Genomic DNA, 19,097 nt, shown 5'->3' with positions numbered 1-19,097 from the left:
CTGTCTGATATGTCACGTGAACGAATTATTTTTTTGAATGATGTAGTGAGAATTACTAATTATTCTTACACGTTTCAAATAATTCAAAATGAAATTCACGCTTTACTTCAATCCTGTAGGCGACATTTGTAACTAATTTCCGAACACCGGATTTTGCAAGATTCAGCCGCGACTCACTCGCGTTACGGAAGAAGCGTTTGTACCGAGCAATGAAATGTATATTCACCGATGTCATGTGGAGCGAGGTAGACCTTTTGCTTTCACAATTACAGTGTCACGGTCGGAGAAGCTGACAGGGGCTGCTTCGTAATCCTGCACAGTTACTCACAGCCCGCTGTGGTGTGGAGTCTGTCAGGCCTCGAAGCCGACACTGGCGAGACGTGCGTGCAGTGAGTACGTGTAACGGCGCGCCGCTCACCTACGGCTTCCGTGTCCAGACCTGCAGTCAGATTTTGCAGGGCGCCACAGAAGGGTGTCGCGCCTTCTGAGTCGATGGCTGAAAAATCTTTCCCTTGGAGCTCTCTTGTTTGATGCGGAGGGAGTGCAGAGGTTTAGAGAGGTGACCACATTCGCAACGCCTTTGACAATGCGTCCTCCAGGCTCTTTTTCTACATCCTTTAGTTACTGTGTTCGTGAAGAGTTACTCACCGCAAAAGGCGCAAAATCTGCATTACGAAACTCTCCACTTGGCCGGTGGCCACCCGAGCGAGAAGCAGAAGGCGTACTTCTGCGCATGCGCGGGCGTATCGAATCCGTCTGCTGGTTCTGTGATGCTGGCACCGTTTCTGCCCCCAGACGGCTGTCGCACTGGACCTGTACCGTACGTTTTTGACAGTTCCGTCACTCTCTTAATAGTAACTGGTTCCAGAACAGAGAAGCGTTCCGTTCACACAGCTAGGCCAACAAATTTAATTACCATCAACGTTCATGTCCACTGTAAGGTACAGTGACTGTCACAATGTATCTGTGAAAATATATCATTTTAGATGTTTTAAACAGGTAAATGAAGTCTAAACATGAAGATGAACAATATTCAGGGCCAACATTTTAATCAGAGTAATTTGTTTTGCAGACAAATGACATATACAAATTACACTGAAATCGGCCTGCTCTCTCGCAGGCGAATTGTTCGATATACTGAGTAGCCTCTAATTCTCATCGTGTAGCGTGTGCTTCACATACACACATTTACCAAAAGATGTGGGACATCCTGATTAAAAAATAGTCCGACCGTGCATGTGTAACGTCAGTCCCGGATGGCGCGTAAATATTTAAGCGGAATGTCTCAGCGACAGAACATGCATTTGCACGTCTGCTGGGATAAAGTTGGACGTTTTCAGGTGTAAACCCATCCCTTAAAAGAACTGCCGTTGCGCTGTTTACTTCTGCATGGATAGTAATGACAGCTTGAAAGTCAGCTGATGTCATTGAGAGACTTGCTGCAAAAATAAAACATTACATGTATTAAATCATCCAGAGCACTAATTTTAACAGAGGTTGTTATCGAAATAATGTTTAGTGTTAGTACATAGTGGATTGCCATTACACAGATGTAGCGTGCTGTGACATAACTACGAAACTGCTGGCAGGGCGAGAGAAAATATCTTTGTAATACTGGGACATTAAATGGCTGCCGGACACCGGTGTCTGCGATCATCACCGACTTTGAAATTGTTGAGTGCAACTGGAGCAGTAATCGCTAAACAGTATTACAGATTTTATGTCGGAAGTGATCGTCCTGATTTAGTTTCGGCCCCCCTGTCGTGTGGCCGGTCTTTTCTCCGCCGCCGTGGTCGGACCGCCCCTACCGCCTGCTCCCGCCCCGCCGCAGCTTCTGCGCATGCGCGGCCCTCTGCCGGATTCGCTGCCCGCATTCTGCGTCGCTCCCCCACCTGCGAGTTTCCCCTCGGCGACTGCGCCGGCCGTTTGCGCGGGCAGTCTGACGCCACCTGTTGCTGTTTGCACGGGAATAACAGTGTCGTAAGCGTTTCTGCCTTAGAGACAAGACCGAATGTTTACACAGGCTTTCCTTACGTAGAGAGTAATGCAACATGTTACAATTATGTTGCTCTTTCCGGAAATAACTGTTTCTTTGGCGTCATTTTTATCGATGAAATTCGGATCTCGGAAATTTCTTTGTTATCTTGTCATCTGGCGTGCGCAGACGCATACTTAAATGAAAAGAAGTGCTGTAAACTCATCGCTGTGAAACTGGGCTTGAAACGCATTTGGTCGGTACACACCTGTCTGAAGCGTATTTCACAATGCTCTTTAACTTCTTCCACTGATACCCGCGCTGTTGGTGCTGCAGACGAAAGGTTACCTGAAGCCTGTTTCTCGTCGCTCTTGCTAAGCACAATAATATTCCCAACTTATTTTCTATTTATGGTTACGGTCGTATTCGGTAACACTGTAACGGTCTTGGCATAGCTGATTCCCCGTTCTACCCTAACAGATTCGAAAAGTTCGGGTCTATTTGTCACTTGCAAGTCTAAGATGCTGTCTTCACGACTCGTTTCTCAGATTAATGGCCCGAGGTAGTTTTTGAGTAAAGCACTTGGATCAGTTTCTCACGATTCCCTGGCCCTGCCGTCAGTCTCGGCCACCTATGTCGCCCACTGCAGAGGTGGCAGGTTAAAGGTTCCACCTAAAACTGTAACATGGCGAGGAAATGCACGCCAGATGTTCTCCGGGTTTCTTACTTTCCATTCAGAGCTCTTAATAGACGAGTAGTTCAAAGATATTTCTAGCATCGCTACTGCAACAGGAAAAGGCCGGAACAGCTGTGGTACTCAAACTACCCTCCGCCACACACCAGAATGTATCTGTGAAATTATCATTTCAGACTTTCCGAATCCCTAAATTATTTCAGAAAGGCGTTATCTTGTGAATTTTGGAGCAGTTTTGACACAAAGCGGGATGCGTTACATTTTATCTTCATTTGCACTATAAATACGGTAGCAGATCTGGTGCAGTTATTGTTTACAAGTCTCAAGATAAAGATTTACAATATTCAGGACCAATATTTTAAATTGAGTTATCTGTTTTGCAGATAAATGGTATGTATAAATTACATTGAAAACGACCTCCTCTCTCGCAGGCGAATTGTTTGATGTACCGGCTAGCCTGGATTTCGCATCGTGTAGCGTGTGCTTCGCATACTTCCGTACAAAATTTAATTTTTACACTTTTCTGTCGCACTGGACTGAGATTTACGTATTTCGTTATCAAAATAAATTTTAGCCATTTCTCAGATACCAACCACACACTTAGAAGCACTAGTTTAAATAAATGCGAACACGTTTCAAAATATATGACGTCCGTTTCGACAGCGGATGTCTGCCGTGAGTGCTATTGTGTTTGACGATGCGAAGAACACAGGTGGAGTTCTGGGCTTTTTTCCGTCTGCTGAAGCGGGCCTTACCGTTCCAAAGTGCCGTAATAGTAGAGTGGAACAGGTGAACGGCGTTAGGCGCGATCCGAATTTTGGGGAGTCACCGTTTTTTTAGGACGCTCTAGCGCGGTCACCACTCGTTGTCAGAAAATCACTGCTGATTGCTGCATGTTGTAGAAGAGTTTGTCCAATTTAATTTTGTGTTGGGTTGTCAACTTTGAGAAACACGTAGTCTTTGTGAAATAAATGAAAATCTGAGAAAAGTCGGAAAATTTTGAGGCTTTCGTTGTGAAGTCGACATACTACAGGGCAGGAAGCACGAAATTTGGATTTAGGAGCCCAAAACATGTGATTATGGAATCGCTGAGAAAAGATGTGCTGCAGTTTGTTACCAATTGGTATTTTTGGTCATTGCACGCAAGGTGGCTATGGATAGTTACTGCTAGATATTTTACGGTAGGTGACTTACTGTTTCCAGCAATTTGTGATCAGCAGTGTAATTGTACAGTAGTGGATTTCTTTTCCTGTGTATGCACAGTATATTACATTTATTTATGTCGAGGATCAAGTGGCAGAGCCTGAAGTATTCATCAATGCCGTGCAGGTCACTCACCAAGCCAATACTGTCTCCTGGAGCCGCTGCTTCCTCACAGAGAATGTTGAGGAGCTTCCGTGTGTAACGCCGCCACATGAGGGCCACAGAAGCTCTTGTTCAGAATGCAGTCTGCCGCTTTGGTCACACATGCACGCACGGGGATGCCAAGTCTAATTGTATCACAGCAGACAGGGGAATGAATGTTCCAAGTGTGGTCTGCTTCGAAAGCATGTACAGAGACGCAAAAGTGTAATTTGGCGAAACTGCCGTATAATTCCAGTGATGGCTGCATGTCCCACGTGATTGAGTGTAATTCCTTGAGAGATGGTAGTTTGTTCTGTAAGAGCAGCAAGGGAGGTGTTTAGGAGTGTAATGATTTTAGGTGGTTCTTCAATTCTCTTTATTTGAAGGTGAGCTGCCAAGAAGGCTGCAGATGGTGTGAGCATGATGTGGTGTGAGCAGTGCTACCAATGTGACATTGCAATTAAACATGAAAAGTACTTGTGTGGTACACGCACAGAAGTGAATTCAGTGTGAAATCTGAAGATACATTCTAAGTGAACAGCTTATATGGCAGTAATGTGAGAATGGTGCAGTTCGCAGTGATGTGATGTAGCAACATAGACACTGCTAGCAAATGGTTTGCAGTAATTAGGTAATGTAGGAGACTGGTGCAAAGAACTAACATTAACGCACAACAACCGGTATTCTCGCATTTGTGTCTTGGAAGAGATTGGGTGTTTACATTTCGAAATACAGGCGGTTGTGAGAGAGGTCGGCTGTATTCTTGTAAGCTGTTTCAATACTGTATGTGGGACGAGAAACACAAGACAGAGAGGGAGAGAGAGGTGGAGTTCATTAATGATTGAGTGTTTGTCAATTGTTGCTGAGCTTTTGCAGAAATTGCTTGTGAAATGTTTTACAGAGTGAATTCTGAAAAGGAAGGTTTGTCACGTTGGTTTACAGATATCTCCTGTTGTTGCAGTAGTTGTGGTGTTACTGGAGTAATTGTGTGGACTGCAAAAGGTAGAAATGAATAGAGAAAGCGATCTTTTTTTTCAATTTTTTATTTTAATATCATGTAGAATGAAGTACAGGATGCCATTTCCTCTAGTGGCGTGTATTAACTCTGTGTTAGCATCCTGACGATCTCCTGATGGTTGCACAGCCTGGCGACGTCCAGGGGGGTGCTCCCCTTATTAGTCCTCACCCCCCTGTCGGCTCCGGCCTGCAGCAACGCAGCCGCCACTTCTGCTTGGCCATTCCATGCCGCCCAGTGCAGCGGCGTCTGCCCGCAGTGATCCCTGGCGTTGGGGTCGGACGCCGCAGAGAGCAGCAGCCGCACCACAGCCGCGTGGCCTCTCCGTGCAGCCCAGTGCAGGGCGGTCCCCCCGCCCCCGCCCCTCGCCACCACGTCCGCCCCAGCCGCGAGCAACGCCCGCACCTCCTCCACCGCCCCCTCCTTAGCCGCCTCTATCAGCCTCCTGCCTCGCTCCTCCTCAGAAAGGCTCCTGCACAAAACATCGACACACTTAGTCTCTACTATCGAGACACACACACCAAATGAAAGAAACTGTCACAGCCGCAAAACTGCCAACAATTCTGAATACACTTCTTCCGAGCAACAAATCACAAATCTAGAAATCTCGCTTCTGCGATACGGGTTAACCAGCGTATTACAGACAGATCCACAGCACTAGCCCATAATCAAAAACTTCACCCATCTCCCATTAAAAATAGGTGCACTCCATCCCGTAACAAATTCATTTGGCACATTCCCTCATAGTTCACTCCACAGATCCGCCTCCTTTCACCTCGGCATGCAGTTGCGACCCAATCCTTCATCTACATTCAAACACACCCCAAAACTACCTTCTCTGGGTACCAATTCCTTCAGTCACTTAGGAAGAAAACAATATAAACTAAACCCATCTGCAAGTACTGAAATACAATTTCCTCACCAGACAGCTAAGTGATTCAGACCAGTAACATGGAAATTTCCTGACATACCGACAAAAGATATAAGAGTCACTGCTTCGTACACAATAAGTCAGTCGACATATTTCAAATACAACAAGGGCACCAGGTCGACTCTCCCTGACACACACACACACACACACACACACACACACACACACACACACACACACACACACACTACCCGCTGCATAATAATCGTCACATGTGCTCATATAATCATGCATGCAACAAGAGATACATCCACTGGAACATTCATTTCCATCTGCTTACACACTTTGCAAGCCACCATATGGTCTGTGGCAGGCGGCATCCTGCACAACTACTATACTCAGTCATGTTAACTTTGTGCAACTTTTTGCATTTTCTGAAAATTCTGGACACAAAATACGTTACACACCACTACAGAAGGCGTAAAACTTTACATTTATACTTAAAAAGGTCTAAGTAAACTTAAAGTGTACACCAGCTACGCTGCTTCCGAGTAAAATTTCTCTTTCAGTAGTAGTACAAACACTTAAGCCGTAACTTTAGAGCAGTCTCGAAAAAGTACTGTATTTCCTGTATCTAATGCAATGCATAAATTAGATCATGCCAGAAAGAAATCAGGTGCCTGTAAGAAATACAAACAGAGTGTTGATTCATTATTGCATGTTCACTTACAAATATCAAAATACTGGTATAGATCTGGCATTGCTGAACTTTAACCAATGTCGCGGGAACCTCTCCCCACAGCTGATGCAAGTTAAAGGCTAATCCCAAGCGAGAGAGCCAGTAAGAAGCTCCAAAGACAAGTGAAATACCAACTAGAAACTACAGACGTAATAAAACTGCTGCATTCAGTACAAAATAATCAATGTAGGTGGAGCAGCAACCATATGAAACAATAGTAGTAACTGGTACATATAAAAACTTCTCAACTGACTGCAGTCATCTGCTTTTTCCGTTCCGCTCCCAAAGCGAGGGAGAAACGACTGCCTGTATGCCTCTGTACGAGCGACAACGCCTCTCACCCTATCTTCACACGCCTTGTCTCAAGTGTACATTACCAGAACTAGAATTGTTCTGCAGTCAGCCTCGAAAGACGGTTCTCTAAATTTTCTCAACAGAGTTCCTCGAAAAGAACGTTGCCTCCCCTCCAGTGATTCCGATTCGAGTTCCTGAAGCTTCTGCACAATACCTCTGCGTCACTCGAAACTACCGGTAGCAAAAATATCAGCTCAGCTCTCAGTCCTATAGCTGTCTTCCTTTAATTCTACCTGTTGCGAACACCAAACACTCTAGCAGTACTCGAGAATAGGTCGCACCAGCGGCCTACATGCAGCCTCATCTACAGGCCAACCACACATTCCTAAAATTCTCCCAACAAACTAAAGTTGACCTCCCGCCTTCCCTACCGCAGTCCTCTCAACCTCGTTCCATTTCGTATCACTTTGCGAACTTTCGCTCAGACATTTAAGCGACGCCTCTGTGTCTAGCGGAACACCTCTACTGCTGTACCTCAACATTACATGTCTGTTTTTCCTACTCACCTGCATCAACTTACGTTTCTCTACATTTACAGATGGCTGCCACTCGTCACACCAACTAGAAATTTTGTCCAACTCGCCTTGTGTCCTTCTACACTCACTCACGACGACATCTTACTGTACACTAGGGAACAATCAGCAAACAGCTGCAGATACCTGTCCACCCGATCATATATGTATACATACAGTAACAGCGGTCCCACCACCCTTTTCTGGAGAACTCCTGCCTCTGGCGAACACTCGCCACTGAGGACAACATACTGGGTTCTGTCACTTAAGAGCTGAGGTCCACTCACATACATGGGAACCTATTCCACACGTTTCTATCTCCTTCAACGGTCAACAGTAATCCACCGTGTGAAATGCTCTGTGGACATGTACGAATATGTTATTCAGAGATGATTGACAAGCGCACCACATCACAGGAAAATCTGCACAATGCAAATAATTGCGATCTTTGGGGTAAAAATGGCTCAGCCACCTCTATTGCAATCACAGATTGTATTAAAGAGTCGGCACAGAAAGAACTGGGGGCTAATGTTGCCCGTCTCAAAAAGAAAGGATTGTAGTTTACACACAAGTCAGCCTTGCCGCTATTGAACGCATCAGAAAGGCGACCGAAAATAAACCACGCGGTTTGCCAGAACCGCCAAGAAAGTGCACTACGAAATTTGGAGTATAAATCCATCATTGCAAGCAGCTTCTCAAAATCGGTAATTTGATCAACCATAGGGACTTTTGTATGGCTAAAAACTAGTGCTGACATTACACAAATAAGTTGTTGGCGTAAAAACAAAAAAATTATTTTCCTTGGAAGAAAGCTGTTTAGCGTAAGACACTGCATGATATGCGATTTACTTGCAACAGACCTCTAAGTAAAGGAAACATCCCTCTAGAGAGAAGTGATGACTGACTGGCGATGCAAATACTTGATACAAGTCAGGAAATTAACAGAACTCTTTTCTATCGACGAAACTTGGGTGGTGAACCAACGACATTCCTCTTAGAAGACGGTGACAGGGTCGTGACATTGGCACCAAAATGGACAATATGATAGTGGAAGCAACAGCGGTGAATGTTGAAACCAATACTTGGTTTATTTATTAGTCTACATCAATGTCGTCTTCACTAAGATATTTCCCATTACATATTATACATTTATTCCAGTGGTTCTTGCAATGCTTAAAACGATTCTGGAACAATCCTTACAGTAGCGTTTAGTTCTCTCAGACGTGCAGTTTGAATCTCATCTCTTATGTAAAAGACAGCTCTTTAAGGTTTGTCTTTATTTTTGGGAACAAATGTCACACATGGAGCGAACGTGGGGCCAAGGACATCACTACAGTATTGTTTCTAGCCAAACATGCACAAGCACGCAACGAACTGTGAGCAGGTGCGTTACCGCAGTGCAGAGACGGTGAACTGTTCCGCCACAAAGCCGGACACCTTTCCGTGTTGCTTCAAGCCATCGGGGTTGAGCTGGTGAGAAGATCTGCCTACTGGCCGTTTCATCTTGGGACAAGGAGTCGTGGTGCACTGTACTGTTAAAACCGAAGATTACCGTCAGACACATAACATTCACATTTCACTGGTCTCGGCCATATGTCACCGAGACGATTGAGTGTTAGTTTACGCATCGTTTGGTTTGACTCTCAGTTCGTCTTCTATTATGAACTTCTCGTCATCCTCATCTTCTTCTAAAGGTTTATACCAGTCGTAAACACCTATTTCACTCGTAGTATACTCACCAAAAGCAGTATAAAATATTTCTAAAACCACGATGCATTTTAATCCGTTCTCATAGCAAATTTTAGTACAAATACTCGTCTGACTCAAATGGATTTCTTTCTACGGGGAGCACTAAAAGATAGAGTCTGTCATGAACCCCAGGTATGTCAGATGATGCGCGCCAGACCACACAACGACGTATCATCCAATGTAGCTTGTCCAGTTCATCTCCCTCTCTCAAACAGCCATTCCAAATGTGCCTAGCAGTCGATGGTGTGCAATTTGACTATATTGTTAATTAAAATGTAAAAACACACTTCACTAAGGAGAGTATTTAGTCTGTGGATGACAAGGCATCAGTTATTTTGAATAAATGTTTATCTTATTTAAAATCTATTCCGTCTACGTACAATTTCGAGTAGTTTCTGATTTCTAATTGACAGCAGCTCTTTTGCGCTGTAGAACCACCCGGGTGCTTCCAGGCAGAGACAGGCTGAGCTGACAGAAGGTCATGGGATAGCGATATCTACACATACAGATGGCAGCAGTATCGCGTACGCAAGGTATAAAAGGGCGGCGGGTTGGCCGCGCTGTCACCTCTACTGAGGTGGCTCCTGGGAAAGGCTTTCCGACGTCTTGATGGCCGCACGACAGGTTTTAACAGACGTCGATTGCGGAATGATAGAGCTTGCCTATGACTTGATATTTTTAAAATGTACAGTATCCGATGTATCGACATAAAATAAAATACCGTTATCTGCTCCCCATGTATCGAGGAAAGTATGGATATATCAGCGCAAAATCATCAACGTGCCTGCCTATAAAAATATGGGCTGCACGTTGTAAGTACACTCCCGGTTTTAGAGCTGTTCGTTGGAGTATTGATTTATTATTGGATACTCTGTACATCAACAAGCTATCCCCCTCAGAGCAAGCACTGAAAGGAAAACGACGGATGTCCACGCCTCCCGACAACCACCGTGCAAGCTGCGGTAACTGCATGTAAGTGGCACACTGAAAGGTGTCTCGTGGGTCCATCGTTCGGTTTCGTCACGTATCGGATTTGTCCGCAACACTTCACGTCGACTTCCCTGCTTTTTCATTTCTGCAAACGCCATCAACCCTGCAGCTGTAGCCAGCCAGCCAGAACTGGGTCGTGAATCTGAAAGTTTGCCATTTCTGTTGGTAGCGCTGGGCGCCGATTACGCCAGCAGTTCCCCGAGTCCACTGCAGCGACCAGTTTTGTCGTTTAGATTTTTGTTCATTTTCAACGTCTGTTTTTGAAGAATGTCGATGTGAAGAAAGAGCACACTAGTTCCGATAAAAATTGTGTAACGCAACAGTTGTCCTGTTTCTTCACATTTGAAATCGTCTTATTCCATTCAAACCGCCCCTCCCCCCGGGGCAATGGGTGTCACATATACTTGCCTCACATAATCAAAATTACACACTGGACCTGATGAAAGTTCAAAAAGCGACAACACTCCTTTACACAGTGAAAGTAAAATTGTGCCTCAGTACAAATTCACAAAAGGAACTTCAATATTTTCCGAAAACTGAAAAAAATCTAAATTAGAGAGACTGTCTTTAGTTGCCGTGGCGAGAAGACTTATTTCTAGTGATGCAGAATGTTGTCTGAATAATACACCACTGGCCATTAAAATTGCTAAACCACGAAGATGAAGTGCTACAGACGCGACATTTAACCGACAGGAAGAAGATGCTGTGACATGCAAATGATTAGCTTTTCAGAGCATTGACACAAGGTTGGCGCCGGTGGAGACACCTACAACGTGCTGACATGAGGAAAGTTTCCAACCGATTCCTCATACACAAACAGCAGTAGACTGGCGTTGCCTGGTGAAACGTTGTTGTGATGCCTCGTGTAAGGAGGAGAAATTCGTACCATCACGTTTTCAACTTTGATAAAGGTCGGATTGCAGCCTATCGCGATTGCGGTTTATCGTATCGCGACATTGCTGCTCGCGTTGGTCGAGATCCACTGACTGTTAGCAGAATATGAAATCGGTGGGTTCGGGAAGGTAATACGGAACGCCGTGCTGGATCCCAACGGCCTCGTATCACTAGCAGTCGAGGTGACAGCCATCTTATCCGCATGGCTGTAAGGGATCGTGCAGCCACGTCTCGATCCCTGCGTCAACAGATGGGGACGTTTGCAAGAGAACGACCATCTGCACGAACAGTTCGACGACGTTTCCAGCAGCACGGACTATCAGCTCGCAGACATGGCTGCTGTTACCCTTGACGCTGCATCACAAAATGGCTGTGAGCACTATGGGACTTAACTTCTGAGGTCATCAGTCACCTAGAACTTACAACTAAGTATACCTAACTAACCTAAGGACATCACACACATCCATGCCCGAGGCAGGATTCGAACCTGCGACCGTAGCAGTCGCTCGGCTCCAGACTGTAGCGCCTAGAACCGCACGGCCACCGCGGCCGGCGTGTTTGCATCCCAAACATTTCCCCGCTTCTTACCTTTCCAAGTCTTGCATGTCATCTTGGCGTTCTATTTTTTTCTGCTTTGTTTCACATTCTCTACGGAGCATACGGATTTTGATATCAGCATGTGCTGCATTATTAATACTATTATCCTGGACACTAAGTATACAATTCGACACTGTCGATGTTTTCAGTGTGCATGTAGCACATGTAGGTGTGTGTCATCTTATATGGAGCGTTTTTAAAATTTTTTTACTTGTAGGTATGTACTTCCTGTGCTAAATTACGCGTTATTACCCGCATGATTTGTATGCACGAAAATTGAAAAATTTCTGTTTGTTGCCTGCCCCTGATATAATTTCAACACTAATTCTCTCTGTCTTCCATGACTGCGAGTGGAAATGGGTGTGCTTCTGTTGCCTGCCCGAGGTGCAGGAGGGTTTTAAATGTTCAGTGGATTCCAAAGTCGATCAAATCTGCAGCTGATTATCTTGGTCAATCAAAGCAGAAAGTACTTGAATCTCTATACAGGAGGGAATCAACATCTACATCTACGTGTTTACTCTGCAATTCACACTGAAGTGCCTGGCAGAGGGTTCGATGAACCTGTTTCATACCATTTCTCTACCATTCCACTCTCAAATGGCGCGTAGGAAAAAGGAACACCTCAATCTTTCCATTGGAGCTCTGATTTCTCTTATTTTATTATGTTGATCATTTCGCCCTACATAGGTGGATGTCAACAAAATATTTTCCATCGGAAGAGAAAGCTGGCAACTGAAATTTCGTAAACAGATCTCGCCGCAAAGAGGACAGCCTTTGTTACAGCGACTGCCACACCAACTCGCGCATCATATCAGTGACACTCTCACCCATATTGCGCGATAACGCGAAACGAACTGCCCTTCTTTGCACTTTTTAGCTGTCCTCCTCCAATCGTACCTGGTAAGGATCCCACACCGTGCAGCAATATTCCAGCAGAGGACGTACAAGTGTAATGTAGGCTCTCTTTGGTAGGTTTGTCGCATCTTCCAAGTTTCTGCCAACAAAGCGCAGTCTTTGTTTCGTCTTTCCCACAATATTATCTATGTGGTCATTCCAATTTAAGTTGCTCATAATTGTAATTCCTAGGTATTTAGTCGAATTGACAGCCCTTAAATTTGTGCGATTTATCGTATACCCAAAATTTAGCGGATTCCTCTTAGTACCCATGTCGATGACCTCGCACTTTTCTTTGTTTGGTGCAAACTGGACACTTCCCGCATCAATACAGAAATTCTCTCTAGATCATTTTGTAATTGGAATTGATCGTCTGATGATTTTACTAGACGGTAAATTACAGCGTCATCTGCAAACAATCTAAGTGGGCAGCTCAGATTATCACCTAGATCATTTATGTAAATAAGGAACAGAAGAGGGCCTATGACACTACCTTGCGGAACGCCGTATATGACTTCTATTCTACTCGATGATTTGCCGTCTATCAGAATGAACTGTGACATCTCTGCGAGGAAATCAAGAATCCAGTCACACAACAGAGACGATACTTCATACGTATCAAATTTGATTAATACTGGATGTATACATGGACAAGGAAAAAAATTCCCGGATTTCCCGCTTAAAAATACACTTTCTCCCGCGTGAAAACACTTTTTCCGTCTTAAGTGACAGTATATTTTCCCTCGGAAGTGCAAAACTTATCAATCCTTTGAATGGTTATGGTTTTGGACATGGGCGTAGAATTTCCCGGCACTTTAGAAAACGAAACTCAGGGAAAAAGTCAAATTTTGGAAATATCTTTGATGTGCAGCAACATGTACATTGCACACATTGGAATTCCACCAAACACCGCATGTTACTTTCCGAATCACTGAAATTGAGATTGCGATGCGCTTTTGTAAGCCAGCCACAGCTCATGTCACGTGATCTCGCCAGCTCATGACAGCGAGTATTCAGGGCATAGGACGCGTGACGTAGTCAGCCAATAGCAACATCCCTGCTAAGCAGCGGTAACACACGAGTTAACGGCTTACATTAACATACATAGTGTTGCTACAAGAGAAGCAAAGCTTCCACATATAATATTGGTCACTAAGGTTAATAAGCTGCAAGAGAAGCTAATCTTTCGAGATAATGTTGATTTTTTGCGCGTGTTACACTTTGAGACACATCACACAAATGTGGCAGTAAAATTGTTAATAATGACATAAATGTCTGATCTCCAGGGTTCGAAATTCTTCTACATGGTTTGTCATTAAAGAGTTGATTTTTAAATGGAGTCAAACACTCTGTGATTTAAGAATTTCATGGTACATCCTCGCGCATAGTCCAACTTACGTTAAAAGATATTTACTTTGAAATTAACGCTTTTCAAACCAACATTCGCAATATTTTTCCACGACCTGCTGGAAACAGGTTCGTTCCAGCAGCTGCCGGAGAGCGCCAGGTAAGAGGCGCCCCGCGCTTGCGCAGCTAACATGACGTAGGAAGCCCGTATGTACGTACGTGTAAAACATTAAAAGATCTTACATTACGTTGTAAAAGCAGTAAGACGTCACAGGGTACTCCAAGAGATCAGAATTTCGTGAACCATACTAAAATGTGCACATTTAAACTGCTACTTAAAGCGCACATTCGTATGTCCAGATTCAGATGTAGATTTTCTTGGAGTACCAGTGCTGCATTATCTCATGTTTGGTTCATTATTATGGAATAATGCCATACGTGCTAGAAGATGAAAACTTGCACTTGAAATGCAGCGACCAGTTGAAACTAGCCAGTACTGTGGAATTAAAAATTTCGTTTCAAATACATTGCATGCCTCTGCAGAAAATGTTAATAAAGGCCAAATTTCTTTAGCAAACAGACAAAAATAACTTCATTGTTCTGCAAGGCGATTGGTGCTTGATGTCAGAAACGTGGAAACAAAATAAAATCTGAAACTAATAATGTATATCAGCCTTCAGTAATTATGTGAATGTATTTTAATTCACTTGATACCTCCCGGCCAAAGATATCCGTTTTGCTTTCATGTGACGCGAGAGTAAACGAAGGAGAAACAGGAAAACCACTGAACGTCAACACGGGCCACGTGGTGACTGCCCACTGTAGTTCAGACTTCTCTGCGCATCAGCCTCGCATCTACGATATTTGCGAACCGGTCAACACTAAAAAAAAAATCGAATTTTCGAACGTACCCTAGGGCATCTTGTAAAACACATCATTCTGAAAAATTTGAAACAAAAACATACGTGTTAGAGAAAATATTAGACATGTTATATGGTCTGAAGTGTGCCGAACCGCAGTGCCACGCCTCTTCGTACAGCGTTCTCCTATCGCACGTCACTGTATTTCACTCTGTGGAATTGAAACGGGTATATTTTGTAAGCGATGACATTAAACTATATTCAGGACTGTGGAAATAGAGATGTCCTGTGCTGCCTCTCCTGCTCCCAGTCAGCCAGTTTGACAGCCTGCCCATCTTTATTTTTTTTTAAAAACTCGCCATTAATAGCGGATGGGAATATTTGTAATTGGGAGAACAAGAACTCTTCAGAAAATTTGGACTCTTTATTGCCTAATAGCTAATAACTTCCTGTTTTGTGTGACAAAAGTAAAATATAGGATGCATAAAACCAATATAGACAAGAGACAAGCAAGAAAGTACACATTTCAATACTTACCTCCTAGCATTTTTTCTCTCTAATCTTGCTACAGCTTTAAATGGCGTGCTTTTGCTTTCTGCACAAGAATCTATTACCTCACCAAAGTTCGCCAAACTTTTTGCTGCATGAAAAATCGAAATTTCGTTATCTAATACTGAAAAAGCTGTTAATACAAATTATACCCAAGATTTGTGTTTTCTGGATCTGATTACGTCTATTTTGTCGCTGGATGCTAAATAAAACAAAACAGGCCTTTCTAATATTGTAGCGAATTTTGTAACACACACACCAAATTACCGAGACTGTTTTGACACAAATGGTCATTTTTAAAACACGATAGAATATAATTCACTAAGTACCAATATCAAATGCCTATTAGGCCTACAACAAGCAAAAAGCTTTATGTTAGGAAATAGTTTCACATTTTATTCATGCGCACCAGTTTCTCAAGCATGAGATCGGAAAGTAGTATTACGAAATTCTTATATAAATTTGGAATAGTCTCGTCCTTCCATAATTTGTGTGATGTCCCCGTTTATTCTGCTTCCTCGTTCTAACAATCTTGTCATCACCAATTCTGTGGACATTCCTGCTACTGTCAAAATTTGTTCGCCGATTAACTTCAGTAACCCTGCCAGAATCACCGGTTTAGTTACCCCGCGATTGTTCTGCCATTAGGCGTTGTTACAAATTCGTACAAAACGTTTTCTGCGTTACTTCCGAATCAGAACTTAAGCGGCTGCTAGCCGGGGACTGTACAACTGGACCTTACTAGTGTAGCAACCTGGGCAGAAAGTTTCTGTCAAAATTTCATTTTCTTGGATACAACGAGAAGATAATACGTAATCTTACCCACTTGTTATTCCTGCAGTCGTTTATTTCCGTTCTGGTAGGCTGAATCTATGGATTTCGCTACGAATTATAAGAAAGCTGATCATTCGAAAACCCAATCAACCACATAATCAGACAGCGACTGGCATTTATCCGTTCGGCTTTACTCCGCTCAGCTCGTACGGCCCCATCCCCTTTTGTCTGCAGAAAGTTTATTTTCTAGATGCGATTAGGATTCTCCTGACAGAGACATCATGTACACTACGCACGCATTCAAAAATCAACTTACGATTCATTCAGAAATGAACTTAAAATGTTTTCAGAAACCAACAAGGATGCGCTTCAAAATCATATAAATGATCGATAGATCAACGTGCGCTGGATGCTAGGCGCTTTGTGAAACACGTTTTTTTCCTTGAGAATATGAATTTGGCGCCCCCTTTTCCCGGTACCATCTAGCTGTTTGCTGCGACTGCTTGCACAGCGGAGAGCCACATTCCTGTAGCCAGAAGCGGGAGAATCTGCTTCTCAAACGCGACTCAACTGCGCATGCGCATGAGCTCGCTCGTAACTGCTAACACGAATGTAATGTAAACAGTTGTGACTTCACGGTCATCAGAGGGAATTTGTTGTTATGAAGTATTGCACAGCCTTCCAAAGCCTTTGACACGTTTTGCTGTTGGCAGACGCTTGCACGAGGACTCTGTGTCGTCGTCGTGTATGGCGCATTTCCTTTGCATTTTAAGTTATTTTGGTTTTTTTTCTCTCGTTAAGTTTCATTGTTGCAGTATTATTCTGCAGTTGCGGGATACAGTAATATCATTTGTTCTAACGGTTCTTGCCAGTCAAAATTACAGAAATTTAACTGAAAACTAAAACAATGAAAAATTCCCAGAATTCTAAAAAATTCCCGGGTTTTTCCTGGTTTTCTCCCGGATGAATAAGTTCCCGGGTTTTTCCCAGATCTCTCGGTTGTCCCGGGTCGTATACACCCTGTAGAAGATGAAAACGTGCCCTTGAAATGCAGCGAACAGTTGAAACTAGCCAATAGTGTGGAATTGAACACTTTGTTTCAAACAAACTGGCTGCCTCAGCGGAAAAGATCAATAAAAGCCGAATTACTTCAGCAAAGCGACAAAAGTAACTTCATTGTTCTGCAAGATAATTAATGCTTGACTGTCAGAGAAGTGGAAATTGTATTAAAATCTGGAACTAATGACATATTTTAATCTTCCATAATTGTGTGAACGTATTTTAATTCACTTGATATCTCCCAGCCACAGAAACCACTCTCTTTCATTTGACATGACAGCAGTGAACAAAGAGGAAACAGCAAAGTCACTAAATGTGAACACAGATCACCCCCCCCCCCCCCCCGTCCCTCGAGCGCTTGAGATAGGGCGTCAAAAAAAACTTTTCAAAAAATGTTCATTTTGTAGAGCACTTCTTCCTGAAGAGTCCTATGCATAAAACATGTAACTTCGAACGAAGAAATTTAAGACGCGTTATTTGGTCTTAAGTGTGCTGAAGTGCAGTGCCACGCCTCTTCACACAGCGTTCTCTTACTGCACTGCACATCACTGCACTTCGCACTGTGGGACTCAAATGTGTATTTTGTAACGGATGCCATCGAACTACATTCAGGACAGCGGAAATTAAAATGTCCTTTGATTTTAAAGGAAATAACGTCACAATTAATACTGGATGGAATTATTTGTAACCGGAAGAAGAAGAACTCTTCAGAAAATTTGGATTCTTTATTGCCTAATTGCTAATAACTTTCTGTTCTGTGTGACATAAAATGAAATACAGGATACACAAAACCAGGTAAGACAAGAGATAAGCAAGACAGTACATATTTCTTCAATCCGTGCGTTCTTTTCTCACTAATCTCGCTCTAGCTTTACACGCCGTGCTTTCCTTTCTGCGAAAGAATCTGTTACCTCATCAAAATTCGTCAAATGTTTTGCTACAAGAAAAATCGAAGTGTTGTCTAATACTCTTCCTCGTTCTAACAAAAGCTTCTCATCCCTAATTCTGTAACTATTCCTATCATTGTCAAAGCTCATTCTACAGTTAACTCTACTAACTCTGCCAGAATCACCGGTTTAGTAATTATCCAGCGATTATTCTCCGGTTAGGCGTTATTACGTGTTCGTACAACGCGTTTTCCGCGCTACTCCCAGAATGGAACTTAAGCGGCTGCTAACCAGGAAATGTACAACTTGCCCTCTCTAGTGTAGCGACCTGGTCAAAAACTTTGTCGAACTTTCATTTTCTTTGATACAGCGACAAGATAATACGTTAATATTTCGTATCTGGATAATACGTTAATATTTCGTATCTGTTATTCCTGTCGCTCGTTCATTTCCACTCTGGTAGTCTGAATCTATGGACATAGCTATTCGCTCATCATCTGCATACCAGTCAGTCACACACACACACATACTACATTCACCCGTGCGGCTTTATTCCACTCAGCTCGTGTAGCCCCGTCCCCTTTTGTCTGCAGGAAAGTTTATTTCCAGATGCGACGAGGATTCCCCTGGCAGGTACATCACGTACACTATGCACGCATTCAAAAATCAACTTACGATTCATTCAGAAATCAACTTAGAATGTGATCCAAAATGTTCAAAAAGCAACAGGGATGAGCTTCAAACTCTTTTGAATAATCGATAGACCAATGTGCTCTAGATGCTAGGTGCTTTGTGAAACAAGGTTATTTTTCCTGAACAATACGAACAATACGTAACTACAGTTGAGTGACTGAACTGAACGTAATTCTCACTGCAAATACAGAGAACGAGAAATCTTCTGCGTATGTGCTCAATCTTCAAAATATCATAGCCAAAAAATTGAGAAAGGAGTAATGTTTAATGGCAACTGTAACCTCTATCCAAAAACTGAAG

At 43.3% G+C, this 19,097-nt stretch overlaps 2 protein-coding genes across 2 annotated transcripts in view; both read right to left on the bottom strand.

Moving 5' to 3' along the window:
• The window catches only part of LOC126427277 (ankyrin-3-like), a 619,134-nt gene that overhangs the window by 152,261 nt on the left and 447,776 nt on the right, over positions 1–19,097 (bottom strand). The window lies entirely within an intron of this gene.
• The window catches only part of LOC126427279 (TD and POZ domain-containing protein 1-like), a 53,930-nt gene continuing 39,914 nt past the window's right edge, over positions 5,082–19,097 (bottom strand). The window contains exon 4 of the mRNA XM_050089548.1: positions 5,082–5,500. Within this exon, the coding sequence (XP_049945505.1) occupies positions 5,113–5,500 (388 nt within the window). The 3' untranslated portion in view covers positions 5,082–5,112. The remainder of the gene's footprint in view (positions 5,501–19,097) is intronic.

Source organism: Schistocerca serialis, chromosome 11 (genome assembly GCF_023864345.2).
Source record: "Schistocerca serialis cubense isolate TAMUIC-IGC-003099 chromosome 11, iqSchSeri2.2, whole genome shotgun sequence".
Taxonomy (NCBI): Eukaryota; Metazoa; Arthropoda; class Insecta; order Orthoptera; family Acrididae; genus Schistocerca; species Schistocerca serialis.
Note: the sequence above shows the minus strand (reverse complement) of the source record. Positions and strands in the feature narration are given on the sequence as shown.